The sequence below is a fragment of the Chrysemys picta genome, chromosome 4 (genome assembly GCF_011386835.1).
Source record: "Chrysemys picta bellii isolate R12L10 chromosome 4, ASM1138683v2, whole genome shotgun sequence".
Taxonomy (NCBI): domain Eukaryota; kingdom Metazoa; phylum Chordata; order Testudines; family Emydidae; genus Chrysemys; species Chrysemys picta.
In genome coordinates this window covers 32,267,474-32,294,238 of record NC_088794.1, presented here as the reverse complement: position 1 = coordinate 32,294,238, position 26,765 = coordinate 32,267,474, and the positions used below count along the sequence as shown (strand labels likewise).

Sequence of the window (26,765 nt, the reverse complement as noted above, 5' to 3'; positions counted from 1 at the left end):
GGAGTGAGGGACCGTCCGCCGAATTGCCGCCGAATACCTGGACGTGCCGCCCCTCTCTGGAGCGGCCGCCCCAAGCACCTGCTTGAGAAGCTGGTGCCTGGAGCCGGCCCTGAGCGCAGCTGCAGAGCCCGGCCTGACCCGCTGCTCTGTGCTGCGTGGTGGCTGTGGCGGCGTGGGCCGGCTCCAGCCGGGCAGCGTGGCTGTAGTGCCGCCAGCCACCAGTGCTCCAGGCAGCGCGGTAAGGGGGCAGGGAGCGGGGGGGTTGCTTTGAGGGCAGGAGAGTTTGGGGGGTGATCAGGGGGCGGGAGTGTAGATAGGGGTCAGGGCAGTCAAGGGGGAACACGGGGTTGAATGGAGGCAGGGATCCCAGGGGGGCAGTCAGGAAGGAGGGGGGCTTGGATGGGGCGGCAGGGGGCAGTCAGGGGCGTGGGATCCAGGGGCGGTCAGGGGATAGGGAGAAGGGGTGGTTGGATGGGGCAGGGGTCCCGGGGGGGGAGCCGTCAGGGAACGGGGGGGTTGGATGGTGCAGATAGGAGGTGGGGGCTGGGCCACGACCCCCTCCCCTAACCGGCCCGCCATACAATTTACGAAACCCGATGCGGCCCTCAGGCCAAAAAGTTTGCCTGCCCCTGATATAGGCCTATAGGTCTCTTGCTTTTGTGCTATCAGTTCCTTGCTCCTTTATCCTTAACTTACTATATAACGATCATTACTGCATGGCTATATACGGATTACAAGGCTGACATGTTTGTAGCAGAAGCTGATGCACCCATTGGCTCTAGGGCAGGGAGAATCCTGTCCATTAAAATTAAGAATGGAAGAACACGAGGGCCTAAGAGTATACAGGAGCCAAATGCTGCTGTTCCAATACCAGATTGTTGGTAACTCTAAAAGACGTCACAACTTTCTCCTCAAGGCTGTTCCCCTCCCACACCCAATTATTCCACCTTTAAACTCTGGGCACCTTAATTTCTGCGGTATCACATCAGATCAACCTCCTCTTTGGCTCATTATGTTCCATACACACAATAGCCTCGCATTGTGCCAGATCATTGTTAGAATGATGGGAAAGTTACAAGCTAAAGCAGCAAAGAGCAGGGAACGGCAGCTGAGTACCAAACACCTGCAATACCTCCAGACAAGCCCATCCTCTGAAGGACTGGCCTTGTAACAAGGGACGGAAGGAATCCTGGGAGGCTGTTTACACTGTGTGCTCAGCTCTGAATAGCTTGGCTGGGATATTAGGGAAAAAAATAGATAGAAGTGTTTTATAGTCACCAGCTGTGGTGACCAGGTGTAAACTGAGAGATGAACAAATAAGGAAATAATAAACTAAGGCTTATGAACCCTTTCTTGCAGTGTTATGGCAGGGCATGAGCCACTTTTTCCCTGAGCCCTGAAATCTAACTTGTCTCAGTTGCCTGTGGCTCCACAGGGCTGTTATGCTAGCTGTGGACTGCTGAGGTGCAGCACCAGCTGTACTCCCTTTCCTCCAGCCATGAACTCTGTTCCGCCTACACAGAAGGGGGCTGATCCATTGCTACAGTGGGGTCTATGCTGCCTGATAGATTTCTCCCTTCACCTTCTCCCCGCTGGGGGATTCTCTTCTGGCTGATGAAGCAGGATTTAGAGCAGTGGAGTGGCACGGCTTCCTTACAGTGCTGGAGGGTCTGGAACTTGGAGAGGCTCAGCCTTGTAAATCACCCCCACCCCAGCATGCATCTCAATTTCCTTTAGTACTGCATCTCTCCTACAAACTCTATCGCACTCTGCTCTACAGAGTTAAATAATACAGCTCCAGAGAAGAACAGCCGCAGAGAGAGGAGGGGGGGTAGGCAAGGGAGCAAAGAGATCTCTGTAGATAAGACTGGAACAATAGGTGGGGAGTTGATAAGGCAGAACAGCCGAGGAGGGAGGTGGTGCCTGTTGGCAGGAGCTGCTGCAAAGTGATGACAGTGTATGACAGGACAGAGGGCAGACTGATGCCAAATGAGTAGACGCAGCAAGGGAGGAGAACAATGAGGTGGTGAGGCTGGAGACAAAGTGCTAAGCATTTACATCACACCACTCGCCAGCATGACCAAAAAGAGAGGTAAATACAGCAGCCTCAGATACATCAATGGTTTGGGGGGGGTTTGCAGGTAATTTCTCATACAAATCCTCTCCCCACGCCCCTCCAAAAACATTGGGTGGTTGTTGTTGTTTTTCCCTTTTCCTGTTTCACCAGTGAGGGAAGAAGAAAAGAAGGCAAATGGAGGTGGGCATGGAGAATGGAGAGAAAGTGGTGATTGGGGGACTGAATTCTTTTTTTTTTTTTATAATGAAAAAACAAAACAAGCAAAAAAATTTAAAAAATTCCACAAAAGTTTTCATTCTGGAAAAATGTCCTTTCCCTTCAAAATATTTTTGATGGGAAAGGGGTGACCAACTCTCAGTACAAAGTATTGAAGTACCCAACAGGTGGACAGGAGAAGCACTGAGATACAGTGAAAACTAGTCTTTAAAAGTAGCTATTGGCCCCCAGTTGCTAGCCAGAGTTTCTCAGGGTTCTGGAATGTTAAAATCTGATGGTTTTTCCTCAGCCCCGTGTAGCGATAGGGGCCAGCAACAGGGTTAGAATCTGGATTTGCAATCCCAAAGGCTAGGGAGCAAACACAAAGGCGTGTGCTGTATTTAAGCTTATGGAATGTTGCTATTATTGCTTGTATTGTGTAGAACGTATCATCAATCAGGGCAACTGCACCTCTATTTCCCCCTTTGTGGTCCCTCGAGTGTACCCACTTTAGGCTCCTCAGCCCTCACCTCTCTTGAGCAGAGACCTGCATCTATCTCCCTCCTGACCAAGGGTTTTTCTAGACTGCACAATTCCCTGCCTACACTATGATATACCCAGCAAACCAGACTGCCTAAACAGGCCTGTGTCTGCACTCTGCTTTCTCTCCAGAGGCTTATGAACAGCATATTTGCCAGCTGTTGTAAGTTACCACACAGTCCTTTCTACGAAAGCACATTTATTCTTAAGGTGAAAGCATTACAGAGAAAACATATATATAAGAAAAACCTACACACCTGCTAAAAGAGCTTACCAGCGATCACCTATACTCCAGCCTAGGGCAGCAGTCAGTGTCAGTCCTTTCAACCCTTCCCTATGGATTGTAGTCCTCCCTTGGACAGAGGGCCTGGCCATTTGCTGGATCAGAAAAAAGGCCCTGCGTCAGTTTAAACTCAGGTTTCAGAGTAGCAGCCGTGTTAGTCTGTATCCGCAAAAAGAACAGGAGTACTTGTGGCACCTTAGAGACTAACATTTATTTGAGCATAAGCTTTCATGGGCTACAGATGCATCCGATGAAGTGGGCTGAAGCCCACAAAAGCTTATGCTCAAATAAATTTGTTAGTCTCTAAGGTGCCACAAGTACCCCAGTTTAAACTCAGGCTATTTATCCAAAAGTATTTTCTTTGTTGGTCCCCAGAGAATCCAGTCTGAACCAGTAGGTGTGAGCCTCTGTAGATGGCAGCATCTCTCTGGAGGTGTTACAACCTGAGTGAATCTGCCTAATTGCTCCCCTGCTGTTCTTAGTTCCTGCAGGAGCTGTGGTCACCCGCCCCCCCTGGAATTACATACAATCCCTGGCCCACAATGATCCTTCAATGTAACACAGTCAGTTCTCCCAAAGATACTGCAGGAAATTGCCATAGCTGTTGCAGTCAGGACCTCATTGTGCTAGGCACGGTACATGGCATTAAAAGATGGGTTCTGCCCCAAAGCGCATAATCTAAGCATGTGACAAGAGATCAAGCAGAGAAGCTAGACAAACAGAAATGAGGGCAAGTAAGGGAGTGACTGGCATAATAAGTGAGAGTCCCAGGGCACACCAACTGCCTCGTGGGACATAATCTACTTGTGATCTCTACAGTGTTCACTTAACTGCTTCTGGAGATCTTGTTGCAACATTGTGACCTCTATGGTTGAGTTCATTAGCTGAGATGGTTGAAAAATGAAGTTTGTTATAAAAAGAAGATCCTGTATTATTACCAGAAACACACAGACTTAACACACCCTTTAAAATACATTGCTCTTACTGAATTCTAAAACATAAACTTGCAAAAGGCTAGCGCTCTAAGGCTTGAGTGATAATAAATCACTCTGCTAATCTCTAAACTGTTGGATTGGTCTAAAGGAGGCCCTGATTTTAAACATGTAACACCTTTCCAATAGAGAGATGCCAAGAGCCTATTGATTTGGAAGCATTAGATGTTGTCTGTGCCTTCTCAGTAGTTGGTGCTTCCAGGTTTTTGTACAATGTGACATGTGAAAAGAAAATGTATGAGACTTCATCTGTGTTTGTTGAGCTGCCAGGCGCCATGCAAAATTTGGATCTACCTTAAATTGTCCATCTTTAACTAAAATTCTAGTGGCTTTTAGCTGTGTAATTTTGGTCCAGTGGACCCATGTTATGTGAAATACAGTGGTTGCTAGTTAAAAATCAACATTTGCCAAGTTACAAAACAGTGGTATCTATGATTCAGCTGTTTTACCTGTACTGTTAATAAGAAATAGCTGTGAAGTCTCTGATACCAGTATGTGGTAAATACTGGTAACCCATATTGAGTGAAACAAACACACAAAAATGGCCATAATGGATCAGACCAATGGTCCGTCTAACGAAGTATCCTGTCTTCTGACAGTGGCCAATGCCAGGTGCTTCAGAAGGAATGAACAGAACAGGAATCATAAAGTGATCCATTCCCTGTTGCCAATTCCCAGCTTCTGGCAAACAGAGGCTAGGGACAGCATCCTGGCCCATCCTGGCTAATAACCATTGATGGACCTATCCTCCATGAACTTATCTAGTTCTTTTTTGAACCCTGTTATAGTCTTGGCCTTCACATCATCCTCTGGCAAAGAGTTCCACAGGTTGACTGTGCGTTGTGTAAAGAAAAGAGAGAGTAACTTCTAGTAACTGCATAAGAGGTTTAATTCAGTGCTTGCTACCTGCCTAATGGATTTAGGCCCAGATCCTCAGAATCCTTAGTTCTGAGCCTAAATACTTTTGACAATCTGGGCCTTTAGCTCAAACAGTGGAGCCACATGCTGTTTAGATCGGGGGGGGGAGGGGGGGAAGGGTGTCTCTGGTTCATTCCCCATTGAATGATCCCTTCAGCAGCTTGTTACATTCAATTTATAAAAAGAACGAGGAGTACTTGTGGCACCTTAGAGACTAACAAATTTATTTGAGCATAAGCTTTCATGGGCTACAGCCCACCTCATCAGATGCATAGAATGGAACGATTTATAGTTGTTACATTATGTATCTGCCCTCCAGCTGACTGCTTCAGCAGTGACTTGTCTTTGGTTCTCAGTTTTTCTGGTGGAGAATTGGGGGCAGGAAAGAGAAAAGAGAGAGTGAGTCATTGATACATGTAACCTCTCCTCTGCTTGTGCTAGCCATGTCATCAGCTCTTGCACAAGAAATGCAGAACTCTGAGTGCAGATGTTGGCAGAGAAACAGAGGAGGAGCTGATTATTCATTTTTTTTACTCACATGACTCGTTAATTATTTGACATCTAAAATGGTTATGTATCTGTATAGGGCTAGATTTGTGCCTCCACAAATTTGTGTCAAGCTCTACTGACCTAGGAACATACCAGGGAAGGAGCAGTGGCTCAAGGATACAACTCCCACCCTTGGCTAGTTTTATTTCTGGCCAATAGAAGTAGAAAAATTACCCACTTCTACTCCTCCTACCTGGTACTATGGGGCTGTAAAGTTAAAATGCCACTCAATTCCCACCTGCCCTGGAAGAGTATAAATGACCACACCACACCCCTTAACCCTCTATGCCCAGACTCCAAGTCAGGGGAGCCTGTGCAGAGGTATGAGGGGCTTTCTTATTCCCCTGCCTGGGTGCACACTCTGAACCACAGTTTAGCCCTTAGAGCATTTTAGTAGCCTTTTAAGATGAACCTGTGGAGCAGCAGTGAGGTTGCTGCAGCCCTGAGCCAGGCCTGGAACGACTCATAACCATCATTATTGGCTTCAGGAGAGGAAAGGGAAGGCGTCTGTGCAGCTGGGTTACTCTGCACCACTGAGCACAAACTCACATGCTCTCAGAGGCTGGGCTGCTCACAGACCGTACAGCACCAACTGGGCTTTGTTGGGAGCAATGGAGACAATACAGCTGTGATTGCAGAAAAGAAACAGAGGTGGAAAAAGGGTCAGCTTCACAGTGGGAAGTGGGCAGAGACCAGGGCTTCATCCACTGCTCTCCCCAAACGCTTTAGTGCACAAGTACCCAGCAACCACAAACCCATCCTGAATGCGCGTTAACAGTGGTACCCTTAACTCAGGAAAGGGCTCTGCTGGAACTTGAAGGGCTATTACAGGGGTCGGCAACCTTTCAGAAGTGGTGTGCCGAGTCTTCATTTATTAACTCTAATTTAAGGTTTCGTGTGCCAGTAATACATTTTAACTTTTTAGAAGGTCTCTTTCTATAAGTCTATAATATATAACGAAACTATTGTTGTATGTAAAGTAAATAAAGTTTTTAAAATGTTTAAGAGGCTTCATTGAAAATTAAATTAAAATGCAGAGCCCCCTGGACCAGTGGCCAAGACCCAGGCAGTGTGAGTGCCACTGAAAATCAGCTTGTGTGCCGCCTTTAGCATGCATGCCATAGGTTGCCTACCCCTGGGCTATTATAATAGAACCTCAGAGTTATGAACACTTAGGGAACAGAGGTTATTCGTAACTCTGAAATGTTCATAACTCTGAACAAAACATGATAGTTGTTCTTTCAAAAGTTTACAACGGAACATTGACTTAATACAGCTTTGAAACTTTATTATGCAGAAGAATGTGGCTTTCCTTTATTTTTTCCATAGTTTACATTTAACACAGTACTGTATTTGCCTCTTTTTTTGGTCTCGGCTGCTGCCCATGTACTTACAATTCCAAATGAGGTATGTGGTTGACTGAGATTCTACTGTAAAAATATCCCCTTCGACTGGATTTTGCTGCTGAGAAACTGCCGACCCCCTCCCCCGCATTGCCCACTGCAATTGGGAATTTGGGGGGTACTTCCTAAGTAAAGAGAATTTTGGCTCAAGTGCCCCTGCCCCCATGTTGTGAACTAAGAAAATAAATAAAGGGCAGGAGTATATGTTATAGAACTAGGACTGGCTTAGTGCTCTCAGAGTTGATATACCAAAAATCAGCAGCGTTACATGCTCCCTAATGAAGTGAATTGCATTGACTCAAGCATGCCAGTAATAGTGTTTTGAGAGTCAAGTTACTATTGTAACAAGACAAGAAGGTGCAAGATGAAATAGTGACACCTAGTGGTTAACTCACAGGAATTATGGAGAATGGGTTTAGCCACCTGAGGGCGTCTGTCTACTTAATGTTTAAAAAAAATCTCAAAACTAATTTGCAAACAAACCCAGTCACTTTGACTATAGAGCAGGATGTCCTAATGTGAGTTTACTGGATTGACTATTTGCATCTAAAAATAAGTCAGATAAATTGAGCATGCAAATAGTCATCCACGTTCTGATTGTGGCACAATTACAAGAGCAAGCTCTGGAGGTCAAGCTGAGGTCTGTTTTAAATTCACCCAAGCAACTGCACAACCTGCACCCTCAAAACTACTGGCCCCTATAGTTAGCCAGACACCACTTCCACAGTGCCCCATATGGTATCTCCTCCCACTATCTAAACTGAGTCTGGGGCCTGTCCTCTGTCCTTAAATTGAATGCATCTCCAACCAGATCTCTACCTCAAGCACCCTCCTGGGACTAGAGTTTGTGCTGCATGCAGCCCCACAGCTCATGTCCACTTTGCCCCTCTCAAAGCAGGCCACACACATGCAAAGGGTAGGGACCCAGAGTGTGAGCATGAGGGTGCCTCCATTTTAGAGCATTTGGCCCCTATTAAAACCAAGAACTGACTAGTCTTAAGGAAGACACCCTGAAGGTTAGTCACCACACATGCAGCCTGTCCTGGAACATCCTTAACATTATAGCCCAGATTCAGCCCTTGCTTGAGTAGGCTAACCTTCCACTGAAGTGGCACTTAATGGAAAATAGGTATCATTAATTCACGTGGTTTTTCTAATAAAGTCAGTGTGATTTTTGGCACTGCATTTCTGCAGCCAATCTTTTGTAGTTGGGAGAGTAGGATGATATTCCCGTTCGTAAGCAATCGTCGAGATGGGCATCTGTAAGCTGAGATCTGTATTTTGATTTTATGATGTTCATTGTTGAAAACAGAACTTCGCATAGATAAGTGGAACTGAAATAAGATTTTATTTTGTATGCTACATATTTTAAGGCAGGAAACTTTTTTCGGTCAACCAGATTCTAGAAGTTTTCATCTGTTGCACAGGATTTTAGAACAATATCATTTTGAAGGTCCAAAATCTCCAGGTTCCACGTCTTCCGTTCTTACTTGAATGAAACTCGCAATTGATGTAGCCATTTCTGTTACCTCTATTTGGCAAGTAAAAGGATTCACAAGAAAGGCAACTACAGGCTCAATGATGGTGAACTGTTGAAATCTCTTTTCAAATTGTTCCAGAAGTGTTTGAATGTGGATAACAAATGGTGATGGGTTAAAATCACTGTCACATACCATTTTCTTCATACTTGGGAAATGTACGAGAGACTTCGTCTTCATATGTGACATCCACAAGATCAGTTTTACTTTGAATGATTTTACAAAACCTATCATTTGAGCCACATGTTTGTCTTTTCCCTGGAGCTCAAGATTTAAAATGTTCAATTTGTCAGTGATGTCGGCAAGAAAAGCCAAGTCCATTAACCAGCTGGAGTCTTCTAGTTGCTCGAAGTTCTGATTTGTGGACTTCAGAAATTCTTTGATCTCTTCAATTAGACTTAAAAAACCTGCAAGAACTTTACCTATGCTCAGCCATTGTACTTCTGTGTGCAAGATAAGATCAGATTGTTTATCAACATCTTCCAACAGGGCCTTAAAAAGTCAGTGTTGCAAAGGTTTCGCTAGAATAGAGTTAATTATTTTAATAACGACATTCATGACGTGTTGAAAAGAAAGAACTTTGATGCACAAAGCTTCTTGGTGGATAATGCAATGATAAGACAAAGTTCGGAAAGGATTCATTCTTCTTACAGAGTGCAATGAATCCATTGGCGCTGCCCATCATTGCTGGTGATCGCAGACAGCTTGTGTAGTGCCATACCAATTGATGTTGCGTATGATTTGAATAAATTATAGATGGCCTCACCCTTTGTTCGTCCCTTCATAGGCAATACTTTTAGTAACTTCTTTTATGGTGAAGTCACTAAATACCATCCTCACCATAACTGCCAACTGCGCTGTATCCAATATATCTGTCGACTCATTGAATTGCAGTGAAAACCAGTCACATATTTCCAAGTCATCCTTTAGCTGAGTTTGCATGTCACTTGAAATGGCATGTATCCTCCTCATAACTGTGTTGTCCGATAACTGCAAGTCTTGTCTTGCCGACAAAATCTCACCCTTGTTAGGAAATCCTTGAAACAGGCAATCAGCACCAGTCAAAAATGCTTCCTTCAACAATTCACCATCTTGAAAGGGTTTTTTCTTCTTTGCGAGCAGATGAGCAATTTTAAAGGAAGCAATAGTAGCACTTTTAGACTTTACCACTTGTCTAGTGAAAACAGATTGCTGAGCAGATAGAAGAAAATCAATCAACTCAAATCAACCTCTCTCAACTCAGATTTAAGTGGATGGCTAATGTCAAAAGAGCCGTGATTAGTTTGGAAATGGCATTCGACATTATGTTTTTTCTGCACTCCAACAGCACCCCCGCACAATAAGCAAACACATTTCCCTCTATTTTCAATAAAACAATAGGATTCTTCCCACTCAGCATTGAAATAATACGTACGTTGTCTTTTATTTGAACCACTCATTTTGGGGCAAAATGTTAAAAAAAAAAAAATTGCAAAGCACAAGAAAACAGCAGTATCAGTGCAGGAAGAATACTCACATACAGGGCTGGCTCCAGGCACTAGTGGAGCAAGCACGTGCCTGGGGCAGCACATGCTACGGGCGGCATTCCGTCCATTCTGCAGAGTCGGAGCTTTTTTGGGGGGGACGGCAGTGCAGAGAGAAGCCAGAGAGAAGCCGCGAGGACAGAGAATATCGGCACCCGCAGCCCCAGAGTACTCTGTCCCCAGCAGGCACGGGGCCCTGGCTTCTCCCCCCTGCTGGGCACTAGGCGGGCCCCGCACCTGCCAGGGACAGAGAACACCAGCGCACACAGCCCCCGAGTTCTCTGTCCCCACCAGGTGTGGGGCCGTGGCTTCTCTCCAGCTTTGAGAAGCTGCAGCCCTGCGCCTGCCGGGGACAGAGAACAGCCTGCGGGCCCCGGAGTTCTGTCCCCGGCAGGCATGGGGCCGCGGCTTCTCCCCCCTGCTGGGCACTAGGCGGGCGCACATAAATGCCCTGGTGGGCGCCATGGCACCCACGGGCACCATGGATCTAGATAATACTTAGTCCTGCCATAAGTGCAGGGGACTAGACTAGATGACCCCTTGAGGTCCTTCCAGTCCTATGATTCTATGAAAAGAAATCAAAAAGCGAAACCTAGACTATTAAATGGGTACTAACAAGTTATTTTCCACTCAGTCTTCCACAGGACTCATTGTGAGCCTCAAGTCTTTGCTTCACACTTTGCTCTTCATGGATGTTCCCTGCTGCCACTTGTTTATTGTGTGCCTAGTTGATATATTTCTATTGAAATCAAGGAAAGCCATTAGTAGCGTACTGGTTCTGAAGACAGATTGGTCTTAAAGCAGTTAAAGGTAGGTTGAAGTTGTAGGTCAAACAACCTTCTGTTTCCCTTCATCACTTGCATCAAACATACAGTACAGACCCGTTTATGCACAACCCATTTACGCGCAAATCTGCTTAACATGCGGTAGCACCATGCCTCCCAGTGCTACCTATTTAACATGCGAGACTCGTTAACACACGGTACAGGAACTTGCTATGTAGCGCTACAGATTTGCTCACTAATTCACGAACATAGAAATCGACAGGAAGTGCGGAGCATAAACGTGTTGTATGTCTTTACCGCCGATGGGGGGGGACAGACAGCAACGTTAAAGCGCTGCCGCGGCAAAGGACCCTGCAGTGCTTTAAGTTCCCTGCCCTTTTTGGCCCCCCTTGGCCCCCCTCCTTGGAGAAGGAAGCCCAAAAGGGAGCAGCTGCCCCGGGACCGGCGATTTAAAAGGGCCCGGGGCTCCGGATGCCACTACCGCAGCAGCGGTCTCCGGAGCCCCGGGCTTTAAATTGTCATGGGAACCCTGGGCAGCGCGGACCAGGCGGCCTGGAAGGGCTGGCTAGGGGATGCTGACCCCTAGCCCCGCCCCTTCCACCCAAGGCCCCTCCCCTTCTGGGGCCCAGAGCCACCCCCACCCCGTACCGGTAAGTGCCCTGAGTTACTTTCACCCCTGTGTAGTAATGTTATTAGATTACACATTTACATTCTTGCAAAGCGCCGTTAACAGATAGGCCTGTAGTATTTGGGACCCTGTGAATATGCATTTAATACTAGATTGTATATACATGTATATGTAGATATCTTAAGCTATTTCAGCATGGCCCTCTTAACCCACGGTCGTGACGGCTTCACTCCCGACATCCGCGCATAAGTGGGTCTGTATTGTAACTTTCTGAACAAAGCAGAGAAATAAGAATCTCATTCTTTGCAATGAAACTTTATTAGAATGACAGTTCTACAGAGCTACTTTTGCCAGAACAATTCAGAGAATTTACTCACATTCAGTTTAGCAGAAAGAGAGCATCATCATTTTTACTTGTAATAAAGAAGCTTTATAGATTTCTTTCAAGAGAAAGAAAGTCTGGTATTAAGTGAGCACCTACTCTTATCAGCCTTGTCTAGGGGATCCTGTTAAGGTTACTTTCCCAGGGGAAAAAAATGACCTCTTTCAGGAAGACTGCATTACTTTCATTTATTTTAGTGTCAATATTTTTGTTTTGTTCCTGGATACTTTCCCCCAGAGACTCAGCAAAAGCACCGTCTATTGAATACTAGACATTCACCAGGTGGTTCTGCTTTTGCCAGCTCTTAAGTGGAAGGGAAACGTCTAGAAATCTCGATTGACCCATTAAATAGGCATGTTATAACTGCCCCTATAGGCTAAAGGCCCAGTTCTTGTAGGTGCCTAGTATTCTTTACCTCGGGGAATGAGATGCTCTGATGAGCCTCAGATCTGATACATTCATGAATACACAGCAGGCTGCCAATTTCCTTGAGGGACATTGTTCTGCAGAGATTCCATGAATTTTTTTGTTTTTGGTAAAAACATTCTACTTTGAACTCATTGGTTAACTGCATATATGAAGAGTTCAGATAGAGAGGCAGAAACAGAGAGAGGACAGTGCTCCGCAGATGGTCACATCTGAAACTACACCGTTCACAAAATAATCTTCAGTCCAGGTTTGGACTCTTCCAGGACTTTCAGTTCATCATCCACTTCAGAACTCAAGTAGATGTCATACAGACTGAAAAGAAAAAAAAAAAACCACAATCTCAACAGGCATGCTATCAAATCAAAGAGTGCTGGAGAGCAAGGCACAGTCACCTCTGGCTCCTTTTTGCCATATCTTCTCCCCAATCAGGTTTGAGCCAAAACTGCCTTATTGGCCTTTACTAGTCTGCTAGTCCTGGTTCAAGACCAAAGTCCTCAGGCAGAGCTATTAAACCAAGGGTAACCTTCAGCTGTATTAAGTTGCTAGCAAGGCTATTGAAGGAGAGTCATACAACTGGATTTGTTTCTGCCTAGCATGGTCTAGCTACACAATCCACTGAAGCATCTGCCTCTAGGAACTGCCAGACTGAATCAGACCCATGGTCCATCTAATCCAGGGGTGGATAAACTTTTTGGCCCGAGGGCGACATCTGGGAATAGAAACTGTATGGCAGGCCATGAATGCTCACAAAATTGGGGTTCGGGTGCGGGAGGGGGTAAGGGCTCTGGTTGGGGATGCAGGCTCTGGGGTGGGGTCAGAAATGAGGAATTCAGGGTGTGGGCTCTGGGGTGGGGCTTGGGATGAGGGGGTGGAGGGGGAATCAGGGCTGGAGCAGGGGATTGGGGCACAGGAGGGGGTCAGGGGTGCAGGCTCCGGGCAGTGCTTACCTCAAGCGGCTCCTGGAAACAGCAGCATGTCCCCACCCCCTGGCTCCTACATGGAGGCACAGCCAGGTGGCTCTGCATGCTGCCCGGTCTGCAGGCACCGGCCCTGCAGCTCCCATTGGCTGCGGTTCTTGGCCAATGGAAGCTGTGGGGGCAGTGCTTGGGGTGGGACAGCGTGCAGAGTGGAGCCCCCGGCTGTCCCTATGCATAGGAGCCAGAGGGGGGCCATGCTGCTGCTTCTGGGAGCTGTGTGGAGCAGCCTCCAACCCTGCTTCCCGGCTGGAGTGGGGCAAGCCCCAGACCCTCTCCCAAGCAGGAGCTCGAGGGCTGGAGTAAAATGGCTGCTGGGGCAGATCTGGCCCACGGGCCGTAGTTTGCCCACCCCGATCCAATCCAATATTCCCCTCTCTGACAGGAGCAAGAATCAAAGGAATTAGAATGGTGTGAGATAGTCTGCCCCCCACATAGATCTCATCCTAATCTCTGATAGTGAGAGATTGGCTTCAGCAGTATGTTTAATGCTTCTTCCAACATTTATCGGAACTCTGGATATTCTTGTCATCTGTATAAACATCCAATCCCATGAGTCCTGACAAGGGCTTGGCCTCAAATGACTACTTGTGGCAGAGAAGTTCAGTCTTTTTATGCATTGTGATGCGCATTTCCTTGTATCTCTTTTTTTAAGTTTGCCATCTTTTAATTTAATATTGGCCACGGTCAGACAGGATACTAGACTAGACAGACCATGGGTCTCATCCAGTATGGCAGTTCCTCTGTTCCTAGGGTAGTGGGGTCATGGTCTGGTCAAAGAGCAGGAGATGGAATTAAAATAGCTTCACAGCATGAAGGAGTTAGGGACAGGAAATGTCCCACTGACAAGACCTTTATGTTCTGTTATTTCAATTCTGGGGCATCCCCATGCAGTCACACAGGGACAACTGTCTCAGCCAGAGATTGACTAAGAGCCTGTTCATGCTACAGGTACAAGAGAGAAGGTGTTACTCATCTAGTCCCAGGCTAAATCACGTCAGAGGATTTAAGGGAAAGTCAGCAAAGAAATTCTTTGGATATGGCCCAGACAGAATGAGCTAACTTTACATAAAAAACAATGTTTCTTCTTTCTTCCCCACCACCTCCTCCTACTGCAGCAGTGGTGTCCACTTGCTTGTCCCTTCCAGCCCTAACCCATTTCCAAGGCTCTTCACAAGGAATAAGGATAGAAATAAAAGCCCACCACCAAGACTCCCTTCCAGAGCCCAGCCACCTGTGTCAATAAGGAGCTCATGCAAGTCCCTCCAGCTGAGGGGCAGGCAAGCCAGGTGAATCCAGTTACTGGGAGACCATGTGGAAGACCGGCTTCTGACAGGGGCCATGTGGTTGGCCACCACAGTTATTGGTTATGTGGCATGGGACACCACCCAGGCAGTGAGCTATTTAAAGCTGCAATGTGGACAGAGCCTTAAAAGGACCAGGCTCAAGTGTTTTCTGTTGCCCTGTCACAGTTTAGTCTGGTCTCTAGGGACAAGGCAGTAAGCCATTGGGTCAGGAGCATGGGCAAACAGCCTTAAAAGGGCAGGCAGCTTCTGAAACAGCTGATAGAAGTTTGCCTCCTGCAGGAAGTCATGGATTCCCATGAGACAGTAACTTCCTTAGAGCAGACTTTGCTCGCTGCCCTGTCTCCTCTTGGAAGCCCACATTCTCCTTTTAATTCCAAGACACCAGCACAATGCTGAGGGAATATAAAATGAACACCACTTACACTAGTTGCTGTAGTTTGCAATTTGGATGTTTCAGTGATTCACACAGCTTCTTCACACCTTCGTCCTCCAGTGAATTGTTACTCAGATCTAGCTCGGTTAGGCTCGGTTTGGAAGAGAGGATAGTGGCCAGACTCCCACAACAAGCAGCTGAGAGACTGCAGTTACCCAACCTGCAGGGAAAGAGAGAAGCCAAAATAAGGAGTAAAGTGACTCTTACGTCAATACTCCTCTAGTAGACCAGAGTTCAGACATCCCAACCAGGACTGCAGCAGGCAGCAACACCACTTTTCTTGTGTCTTTCTACCATTTCAGAGGCTGGCACATAAGCTATCCTATGTGTTTTACATGAAGCATGTGCTCCCTCTAAAGACACCAGTGCTCAGGGCCCTTTGTGACTACTTGTTGTAGGCAATCCCTTTCTTCTAGCTCCAGACATGGAAAGAGAGAGAGCCCATTGCCATCTGTTTGCAGGATGCGCCATACAAGACTTGGGGCAGTATTAGATATTCATGATTAAATTCTGTCCTCTGCTACATGGAAACGCCAGGTGTAACAGAGGACAGAATCTGGCCCTTCCCTGCTAATGGATGGAAATCAAGCAAGCCTATATTAGGCTTGGTGAGTTTGATGTTGCACAAGTGGAGGTCTCAGTTGCATAAGATTAGTGTTCCCACATCTTGTTTCCATTCTTTTGTGCGCACCAGTGTGATTGGTCAGTAGATGGGTTCCCTAGCACACTAAGACCTATCCAACTTGCAGACCAAACAGTCTGGTGAATCTGTTGTAGGGAAAAAATTGACGTTTTGCAGCCAGACTGAGCCATTAAGCTATTCTCTCTCCTTATTACACTGCTACAGGTGGTGACCAAGCTAAATGAAGACCAGACTAAACAACGTTTACGGAATATTATTACTGGGTTATTTACAGATAAAGAATAAAGGCAAATTGAAAGAGTGCCTTGAAGAAGCCAAGGCTATTGGAAGGACCAGTACTTCAGTAAACACAGGAGTAGCTAAACTATGTTTATTGTGCTAGAACACCCCCCCCCCCCCCTTGGGTTACTTGACACAACTATTGGCCTTGAGATTCAGATGTCACTCAGTCAAACTCATAGCCCAGTCTGCTTGTCCACTTCTGTGAGAAGGCAAATGACCTTTTGGCCCTCAATCCTTCCCAGTCAGAAACTGATCTGCTGAGAACTGAAGCCAAAGGATCTTGAGAGACAGAGGCTTTCTAGTATAACCTACAGGTTCTAGAAGCCATAACTAAAGCATCCATGGTAGCCACACGTGATTCCATGGCTCCTGCCTATTTGGCTTCACTGGGTGCAACTAGAGCTGTAGAGTACCATTCCAGTGTTGTGGCATTGGGGTGGGGATGTGGCTGCGCTGCAGCATTGTGTTGGGAGTACTAAGCCAGTTATTTATGCAAGTTTAGTACTCAGACTTGGGGGGGATAGGGAGGGGGGGGGAGGGGAGTGTCACTGGCTACTGATAGTCAGATGTGGACAGTTCTGCTAATCCACACTGAAACTGACTGGCTGCTTGTTCTGGCAGGGCTGAAACAATGTTGGATTTGCACAAGTACACAAAGAAAGCAACACATACTTGTTACCCAAGTTAGGATTTGTCCTCTAGCAGTAGGACACAGGAACTGCCAGATACGGGTCAGGCCAGTGATCCATCTAGCCAGGTATGCCATCTGACAGTGGTTAGTACCTGCTGCTTCAGAGAAAGGTGTAACAAATCCTGCAATCAGCAGGTTTGGGATAGCCTGACCCTAGGGAGATTCCTCCAGCTCCCCTTTAGTTAGTGTGGCTTATACCCCAAAGACAACATTGGAGTTAACATGTGCTAGTTCTTACCAAAGGGCCAGTTTTAAGTACAAGGAAGAATCTGTGGGAAATGAGGACTTCAAGGGAGACTGTCTTCCAATGTTCCCAGCATCTCTGTGTTGCAGGTAAATACTACTACAGTACATAGACTCATGTTCTTAAAGCTCATTCAGAAGGAGCAGACACAGCTAGTCCCACAGCTGACACAGAATGGTAGAGCTCCACTAGTGTCAATTGAGGTATAATCATTAATACCAACTGAGGCATCAGTTCTCAGTTGGAACAATTTGGTATTTTGTAACTGTTTCTTTGTAGCCTTGATGCCTTATCCCCATCCACCCCCATTCTTTATTGGGCAACCAATATCTGCAAGTGAAAGAGAAATAAGTTACTTACCATAGGGACCGTAAGTTACAGTTGGGGTTCATCAGTCCTTCACGGATAATTTCAACCCCTGCATCTCCTATCTTGTTTCCACCCATATGCAGATCTCTCAAGGTCTGGTTTGTGCCAAGAACAGAGCTAATGCTCTTACAGCAGGCAGTTGTGAGACCACATTCCCTTATCCTGCAATGCAAAGAAACAACCAGAACTTCAGGAGCTGAAAGACTGATTGAATGATCTAATGGGTCTTCCTCTCCCATCTTTAACCTCTATGACTGCTGACCTCTCCTGAATGCCTCACGTCCTCCCCCTCACGTTGGTGATTAGAGTTATTTAGATGGGTGGGACCACATTCCTAGTGAAGTCTGGGCCTTCTGTCCTTTGCCATCAGTGATTAGATGTGCTATTTTAATCACCCATGTCCTTATCCACTCCCCAAGGTCTGAGGCTCAATTGTTCTGTTGCATCACACTAAGATTATGTCCCCCACCTCAAAGAATGCAAGATCTTCATTCTTTTGAGGCACATAGCTGCATGAGAGATTAGTTCACTCTGAATGGGATCACTGAGAGACATACCACCATTCACCTTCAACACAGGAGGCACCTCACCTATTGCTAGATGAATGTGAGGGTGAGGAAAACCTATCCAGGTGAACAGATGAATCGCATAGATCCTTTTGGCTTAGATAGTAGGAAAGGTTTATTTCACTTGTTAAACCTTCACACAAAGGGGCAGTTCTCTTCCTACCCCAGATCACGTGATGCCAGAGGACCTAGGTCTGGAAGGCTACACCAGGTAAGTATAGAGGTGAGAAAAGAGAAGTTGATGTAGGGAAGACCTTCTGTTGTTACACTTTGACTAAAATTGCCACTATCAGTCAGAGTACTGACTTCTTTAAACCCTTTCAAGGGGGAGCCATGTATATTTATATTGCAGTTAGCAGACAGATTTCCTTCATTGCTAAAGGCGATAGCTTTCCTCGGTGAACAAATTCACTCCCTCTTCTCTACCACAGGAGAAATCCCGAAACACTTGGTGGGATGTAGAGCTCAAGCCTTCAGAGCAATAGAAGGCCATGGGAAAGCTAGGAATCCAATACAAAAACAGGAAACTAGCAGACCACAACATCCAATTTGCTGGTAAAGCTGCCCTGTCAAACGACTTTTTCCAAGTTACTGAATCCTTCTGTCAAGTGAATGGATTATACTTAATGGGTGGGTTCAAACTTGACGATGCTCAGTTTCCTAGACTTTGAAAAATCTCCCCCATGACCTTTCAAAAAAGTTACCCATGGATTTTAGGAGCACTAGTCCCATTGACTTCAATGGGCTCTATGCTCCAGAATCCCTCTGGGGCCTTGCTAAGCAGAAGAACCACACCACCCTTAGAGGACCTGAATCAGTTAGGACATTTGTGTGGGCACTGCCTAGTGTAGAAGAGTTATTTTTGTTAATAAAAATAATAAATTAAGACAGTGAACATTGTAAAGGAAGCTAGCAGCAGGTTACCATAGTGCCTCGAGTTTAGCTTTTGGATCCTTCAGTCCTTGACACAGTAGCTCCATTCCTGGGTCTCCCAACCTGTTACCAATCAGGCTCAGCTCTGTTAGGGACTCTTTTGTACTGAGGACATGGGAGAGATCCTTACAGCCAGCAGGTGAGACACCACACTCCCATAACCTGAGGAACACAATAGGAATATTGGATTCTTCAAGATTTGCTTAAGACTTTATATGCTGATCTGGGGTGAATCCTATTTTTACCCAGGGCAGTAGAAATGCAGAACTGTAGAGTCTGTTTTTTTTAACTCTAAGAGGCTTGTTATATGCACACACATTTATTTTACATGTATCTTTTGTGTAAGCAGCCTTCTCCTGCTTACATCTTCCCCTTTCCTGCATTAGAGATGAAAATCTCTTTTTAAAAATAAGAAGGTAAGTTGGGTACACAGCGTTGTACAGAAAACTGAACAGAATGACTGACTATTCATTACAGCAGCGTTCTGTCATGCCCTTCTTCCAAGAATTTGAACGTTTACTGACCTCACTGTGCTTTCCTGCCTATTCAGTAGTGTTCTTCACCCAACCCTCACCGAGAGAAGGGGTCTGAGGTGCACCCCTGCTTCATAAGGGATTTGTTGACTGAGAAACTCTACATATCGGGCAAGATCATGCCAGCATAATACATACAGATGACTTAGAGGCTACCAACTTGTGCAGATGTTAAGTAGCCATTGGTGTCCCTTACCATAGCTTCTCTATTTTACAGTTGGGATTCAGTAGTCCCTGGCACAGCAGCGCTACACCTGGATCTCCAATCTTGTTCTCTCCCACAGACAGTTCTGTCAGGGATGGCTTCCTAGCAAGAACAGTGCTGAGATCCCCACAGCTAGCAGCCGTGATACGACAGTTCTCCAGACTGTGGAGAATAGAAGAATCATATCAAAGTTCAACAGTTGCTTCTCCATACGTCAGTGTATTAAAGGACATCTACCATCCTGAATACAATCAGGAAGAGAGATTCCAGGCCAGGTCCTCAGCCCGTCTGAATTGGTGCAGCTCCACTGAGTTCAGTGAAGGTATGCCAGCTGAGGATCTGTCCCATTATTCCCCCAGAAGAAACAGTTTGCATCACCCTTCCTTTAGGGCACTATGGTGCTCATTAAACCCACATACTGTGTATGTAACCGATAGAGGCCCAGACAAGTCACCTCTTTATGTTGAGGATCCCTCTTTAAGGAAGCCCTGGGGACAGACAGAGCCAGGGGAGTCCCTGAGACCATAACTCCATTAGAACCATGCTGGGACGGTGCACTCCTGCTGCTGCAGACACACTGGGCCTCCACATGGCTTCCACCTGATGCTATAAGCGGATTCTGCAGCCTATACTGCGCTTAGAACAGGAGTGCTCTGCAGATTGAGATGGGGGCAGGAAACTCAGATCTTGCACCAAACTGTCTCCACGGACGTTACCCCAGGCAAGGGGTGTATTGCCACACACCATTCTGAAGAGACGTGCACTTTGTTATTCTGAAGCAGTATTCAGACTTAGTTGGATAGTAACTGGTGGGAGACTAGCTAGAGCTGGGGGATAGTAGCTTCCCCTCCCCACTCCCACATAGGAGCCATCGGACATTTTCTTTGCAAGTCTGGTCCACAGTGACGCCACTGCCATTACCATGCAGTGAAGAGTGAAAGCCAGCTCCCTGAATCAAGCACCAAGGAGAATTTAAGCCAGGAGAGTTTTTGCAATTTTCATGGCAACAGAGATGTACCTGGATAAGCCACAGAATTTCTTAAGTATTCCTGGCAGCAAGAAAGTGGTGTGTGTCTGTAAGAGCAGAGTTAGAACTGGAGAGAACTAGCTGTTACTTACTGTAGTGACTGTAAGTTACAGTTGGGATCCATCAACCCCTGACACAGCACTTTTACTGCTGCATCTCCCAGTTTGTTGTTACTTATGTTGAGCACCCTCAGGGAAGGCTTTGTGCGCAGAGCAGAGCAGAGCATCTCACAGTTGTCAGGTGAGAGTTCACAATACTCTAACCTACAAAAAAGAAACCAGAGCAAAATAGGAGTCTTCACCATACCACTCAGCTCACTTATGTCAGCAGCGTAGAGATCTTGTCCACAGATCAGACAGGAAGATAGAGCAGAGAGTTTACCATTCAGCCAGTTAAATATACAGATTGCTCATGGCTTTTCATGAGGGAAGGGGGAAGAGTCCCCAAACCTCAGCTACTAACTTAATAGCACTTCCATGCTATTGCCAGGGGGCTTCAGTCAGTTTGATTTGAAAGCATCACCAGACGGGGTATCTGCTCAGTTTCAATAGTAAGCCTTTCATAAGATTGCATGCAGGTTTGCTGACAACCACTGTTTAATTCTTGAATTGTAAGAGAGCATACGACCACCACTGCTATGTCTTTCTAAAAGAGGAGAAGAGTTAGTTTCTCCAATTGGTAACCTTTGGTAGAATCAGATCAGAAACCAGACAGACAGTCTTAGAGACCAGAATCAAAAGCAATAAACTGATCAGCAGCACTCCTGCTGGTCATGGAACAAGTTTGTGCTCCCTGTTCTTGACTGGGGTTTGATCAAAGAACATCCAGGTCATTCTGCATTGATAGGCACCTACCACTATTTATTAAGTAAGGTCAGAGGATTGTTTGCAGTGGACAAGAGCCTAAAGTGCTGTGTAAATGGCATGCACCTAATCTCTACCCACTTCACCTTCCCTATAATAATATGGCTATGAGAAGAGCCAGACTAACCATCCATAACTCTGAGAAGTAGATGGTTAAACTGGAGGACAAAGGGTGGTAGTTTGTCCTTTTGAGGAAGGAAGCAGCAAATTCTTCATGCCCAGTTAATTTCCTGGCCTCTGCTAAACAAGGGTCTCAGTCAAAGGTGGTTTCGATACAGAGACCTATCCACTGGAAATTGGATTAAAACCACCAATTTGTCTGAATAGTCACAAACTATGCTCCATGGAACATATCCCGATGATCCAACGAATGCAACACTGGAGAACCATACAGCAGGTGGTTGGGAAATAAAGTGAACAACAAAGATTTGGAGCACTGCTGAAACCACTCAACCTACCAATGAGAATAGCTTTTGGTCACTACCAATCTGGGCTATGCTGAGGTGGTCAGATTAGAGACCAAGCCACAACATTACAAGGCCTTGGGACCATCCAATCCCCACTAAAATGGTTTATCAGATATTTCCCCCCTGCAGATATTCACATTTTTGCAGCTGGAGGCAAATTTACTGCTGCTTATGAGAGGTGACAGAACTCCACTCCCAACCTACCCATCCACCTGAGTTTTGTCTAGCACCTTGCAATGTCAAGCATCCATGAAAGAACCAAGGAGGCCAGTGATTACTTACTGTAACTTCTGTAGCTTGCAGTTGGGATCCATCAATCCTTCACACAGCACTTTTACACCTGAAGTTCCTAGTTTGTTATCACCCAGCTGCAGCTCTGTCAAAGTTGGTTTTGTGCTCAGAACAGAACGGAGATGCTTACAGCAGGCATCTGTTAGATTGCAGTTCTGCAGCCTGAGGGAGAAAAGAAACCGGCATATGAGGAATAGAATTCCTCAGAATTCACCATGTTCTCCTCAGAGACTGGTGTATCCTCCACTATTTGGCTTCATAATCCATTGTAGTGCTACAGTGTATTATGCTTCAGTGCCTTTACAAAGCATCTGAAATTCTACCAAAATTATTACATGCCAAGCTAAATACTATAAGGCCAGACCCAATAATCTCTGCCTCAGTAAAAAATTTTAATCAGCTAGTTTTAGAGTTGCAGTAACAAGGGGCTTCCATGTTTTTTTAATAACTTCTTGTACAGCAGCCATAGCAGAGAAGAGAATTTCTTCCATTAAATAATGACAATATTCCAATGTATCTATGCAGCAATGTTGTTCTACATAGAACAAGTCTAAGCCAACAAAAGGCTATTCCCAGATAGAAAACAAGGGAATCTTACCTTTCTTTGACTCCCTAGAGCGAGGGCACAGTAGTCAAAAATAAAAATCTAAGCCAAATATTGGCTTACATCCCCCATTGCTGTGTAGGTGTTACACTATGGATATCTAACTACTGTATCCTGCAGGACATATCAGTCCTCTGCTGCCACTGAGAGCAGGTAAAGGTCTCTTTCCAGTGCTGTTTCTGGTAGGAGTGGTTGCATGACTGCTGCAACATTACCAGGAAGGGGGGTTGATTTAAATCACTCAGAGGAGCCAACAACATCTTAATGGAGTTCGGTATGGAAGTTTGCTTTTTAGAAAAGTTTGATGTTTCTGATTTAATCTTTAACACATAGACCTAGGTAAATAGTGGATGTTTAACATGCACTGAACTGAACTGCCCACAGAAAAAAAAAAAAAAAAAGCCACCACACACACCCACCTACCCAAGCAACCTAGCTTAGGAGAGAAGCTAATGAATTTGTGATTGGCGCTCTTGAGAAACTTGAGGTTTAAAAAGAAACTATTTGAAATGTGACTCAATAACTAGTGTTCCATCCTCTTGGGGAAAGTATTAGATCCACTTATTACAAGGCCTATCTTAAAAACAAGGTGTCTGATTTACTTAATATTTTGGCTCCCCTTGCCTGCAATTTTTTTTAATTGCTCTTCTCACTAGAGGACACGTGAAGTTTGAAGCCCACAGAACTGTGGAGGGACCAAAAGTCAGCCTTGTAACCATTCTCTCCCCCCCCAAGGTAAACCCTGGGTGGCTGCCAGCTGTCTAGACCTTATCTTGGTCTTTGAAGTGTCAAGATCCATTTATGTACTATAGCCTTGGTGGTAAACAAGTGAGCAGAACAGATTAAAACCCCAAATATATGTAGCTATTGGAAGAGTTCTCTTTGAAGACTGGAGGGGGTGGTATTTGGGAGGTGTTAAAAGCTGCTATAGACAAGTGGTTCTTGCTCTTTCTTGAGCTGCCCTGGCCAAATAATCAGAGCTGGGAAAAGTCAGCCATTTCTAGTCCAGTTAGGGATCAGATTCTTCCAGTCATTACTCAGGAAGTGTTTGAAGTTGCATCAGTTTACTTTCCCTACCAATAAACGAGAAGCCATTTGATAAGAATTCAGGGTTTTCTGAGGCGTTTACAGAGTACAGTAAATATAGGGCCAGATCCTCAGCTGGAATAAATGGGCATAGCTCCATTGAAGTCAGTGGAGATGCATTATTTACCTCAGCTGATGATCTGGCCTAAGGGTTTAGTTACTCACAATGCATTGATAAAGACCGATAAGCATTCTAGTGCAACACAACCACCAGTCTGAGATTTACCAGAGTTTCTGTAAGTTGCAGCTTGGAGTCATCAACCCTTTACACAGCAGTTCCACTCCTGAGTCTCCCAATTCATTGTTATTCAGGGTCAGCTCTGTCAGGGTCTGGTTTGAACTGAGGACAGAGCCAATATCCTTACAGTGACTAGCAGAGAGATTGCAATCATCCAGCCTGCAGGAAGATAGATGGCATTAGTCCTAACAATTCATTCTGCTCACCTCAATGACTGAAGAATTCCCCATCAGCGATGTATTAATTAAACAAGATAATCAGTTATTTAGACCCTAAGTCAGTCCCTGGAGTGTATCACAGCAAATCCACATGCAGCTTGTTGTGCAGACAAAGCCCACTCCACTACCCAGGCTCGGCAGGAGACGGGATTCTCCTGCATTACTAATTTCAGAGTAGCAGCCGTGTTAGTCTGTATCCGCAAAAAGAACCGGCGTACTTGTGGCACCTTAGAGACTAACAAATTTATTTGAGCATAAGCTTTCGTGGGCTACAGCCCACTTCATCGGACGCATAGAATGGAACACACAGAAAGAAGATATTTATACATACAGAGAACATGAAAAGGTGGAAGTAGTCACGCCAACTGTAAGAGGCCAATCAATTGAGATGAGCTATCATCAGCAGGAGAAAAAGAAGTTCTCCTCACAGCTTTTATGGGTCATCTCAATGATCACTTCAAAAGTTTTTTTTTTTCTTTTTCTCCTGCTGATGATAGCTCATCTCAATTGACTGGCCTCTTACAGTTGGCGTGACTACTTCCACCTTTTCATGTTCTCTGTATGTATAAATATCTTCTTTCTGTGTGTTCCATTCTATGCGTCCGATGAAGTGGGCTGTAGCCCACGAAAGCTTATGCTCAAATAAATTTGTTAGTCTCTAAGGTGCCACAAGTACTCCTATTCTTCCTGCATTACTGGGGCTCTGCTACTGTAGAAGTGGAAATAAGATTCTGCCAGAGACAGACTGAATGGAACTCCTCCATCTGTGCCACTTAGAAGATGGCATGTGCCCCAAACCCCCTCTCTAGCCAACAGAGCTTTAACCCTGGGCTGCAGCTAAGTTTAGTTAGTTTCTTCACCAACAAGTTAGCTAGTTCATCAGGCAGCAGGAGTGTACCTGAATCCAAAAGGTCCAGAGAGCAATGTATAAGCTTTTAGGCAGACTGTGTAGTGACACCAAATGGACTGGTCCTTTGCCAGGCTTTCCAGTCAAAGAGAGACTTCCAAGACTGCTCTGGCATGCATAGCTCATATGGCCTCTGCCCACATCCTTATTGCCTTCCTGGCAATTATCAGCTGCTGTCACCTTCTCAGCCTCTATGCCTTGGGCAGCCAATTCTCTGCTCAGAATGCAGTTCTAATCACTGGCAAGTAGCCCAGGTTCCCTCGGGGCATCCCATCCCCATGGGAGGACTCAGACAGTCAGAGCTAGTTCCACATAACTCACATATCAAAGGCCCATGCAATCCTTCCTACCCGACCCAAAGGAAGTTGCCCTCAATCTGCTGCTCCTTCCCCACTAGCTTAATGCTCGTTTTACCCACCCAGAGCAGCAAGAGGTCAGCCCAGGAGTGCAGATTCCCAGCAAGAGGAGGTAGAGCAGTGTGGGTACCAACTCTTTCTAGCACTCCCTACCTCCCAGCAGAGTACTCGCTAGCTGACCAGGCTAAAATCAAAGTGATATACTCTTGGTGGCTGCCAGACCATGTAGGATTAAAAGTGAAAGGGATAGAGACTTTCCACGTGTTAAAATGCTGGTCAATTTATAGCATTTGGTAAGACTGGTCATGAAATGCCATAGGGAAGGAGTCTGACTGGCACTCCCATCAAGGGGCACTTTTTTAGCCTAAAACCCACCTTTCTGGATGGAAAGAAAATAGAGACACCAACCCCCTGCAAATAAACATTCTGCCAAGGAAGACAGGAACACCAGAACAGTGGCAACATATTTAAATAGTCATTGAAGACATCACTACTTCGGTGTTTTTGATCTATGCTGAATTTGAACCCAGACTGAGTTCATACCAAGGACTAGGTTTCTTTAGATAAGCATGTCTTCATGAGCATCCTACATAGGAGGAGCAGAATCCTTCCGTCATGAGCAAGTTTTCAGGATCACATAGCAACAATACTGCAGTTAATATTGTCCCTGAAATGCAGTAAACATTCTGTTCCCTTCCCCTCTCCCCCCCCCCGCCCCCAAATCCTGTAGACTCCTCCCTCCACCCTTTAGGACAGGGGTTCTCAACCTTTTTCTTTCTGAGGCCCCCACAGCATGCTATAAAAACTCCCCGGCCCACCTGTGACAACTGTTTTTCTGCATATAAAAGCCAGGACAAGCATTAGGGGGTAGCAAGCAGGGAAACTGCCAGGGGGCCTGGAAAGCTAAATTGCTCAGACTTCAGCCTCGGGTGGCGGGGCTTGGGGCCCTGGGCTTCAGCCCCATGTGGTGGGGGTTTGGCTTTCTACTCTGGGCCCCAGCAAGTCTAATGCCAGCCCTGCTTGGCGGCCCCCCTGAAACCTGCTCACAGCCCCCGGACCCCTGGTTGAGAACCACTGCTTTAGGAAACTATTCAGCTTAGTTGCTATATGGTCTCTTCTAGGGGAAAAATTGGTACTACCTGACAGTTTTGCTCGTGTTCATGGAAGATTTAAGCTCGGTCCACCTGGACGCACTCATCTCTTCACACTGGATGTCAAGGTCCATTTTAAATGCTGATGCAAGACCTGAAGATTTAACAAGATGACCGTGAGTAATTTCTGGAGCA

At 45.8% G+C, this 26,765-nt stretch overlaps 1 protein-coding gene across 2 annotated transcripts in view; it reads right to left on the bottom strand.

Moving 5' to 3' along the window:
• Window positions 1–11,730: 11,730 nt before the first annotated feature.
• The window catches only part of RNH1 (ribonuclease/angiogenin inhibitor 1), a 102,671-nt gene continuing 87,636 nt past the window's right edge, over window positions 11,731–26,765 (bottom strand). For both annotated transcript variants that reach the window (XM_065591983.1, XM_065591984.1), the window contains exons 2-10: window positions 26,619–26,724; window positions 23,987–24,157; window positions 22,062–22,232; window positions 20,542–20,712; window positions 19,414–19,584; window positions 18,676–18,846; window positions 17,177–17,347; window positions 14,946–15,116; window positions 11,731–12,554 (exon numbers count right to left, since the gene is read on the bottom strand). In XM_065591983.1, coding sequence (XP_065448055.1) covers window positions 12,467–12,554; window positions 14,946–15,116; window positions 17,177–17,347; window positions 18,676–18,846; window positions 19,414–19,584; window positions 20,542–20,712; window positions 22,062–22,232; window positions 23,987–24,157; window positions 26,619–26,724 — 1,391 coding nt within the window. In that variant the 3' untranslated portion in view covers window positions 11,731–12,466. The remainder of the gene's footprint in view (window positions 12,555–14,945; window positions 15,117–17,176; window positions 17,348–18,675; window positions 18,847–19,413; window positions 19,585–20,541; window positions 20,713–22,061; window positions 22,233–23,986; window positions 24,158–26,618; window positions 26,725–26,765) is intronic.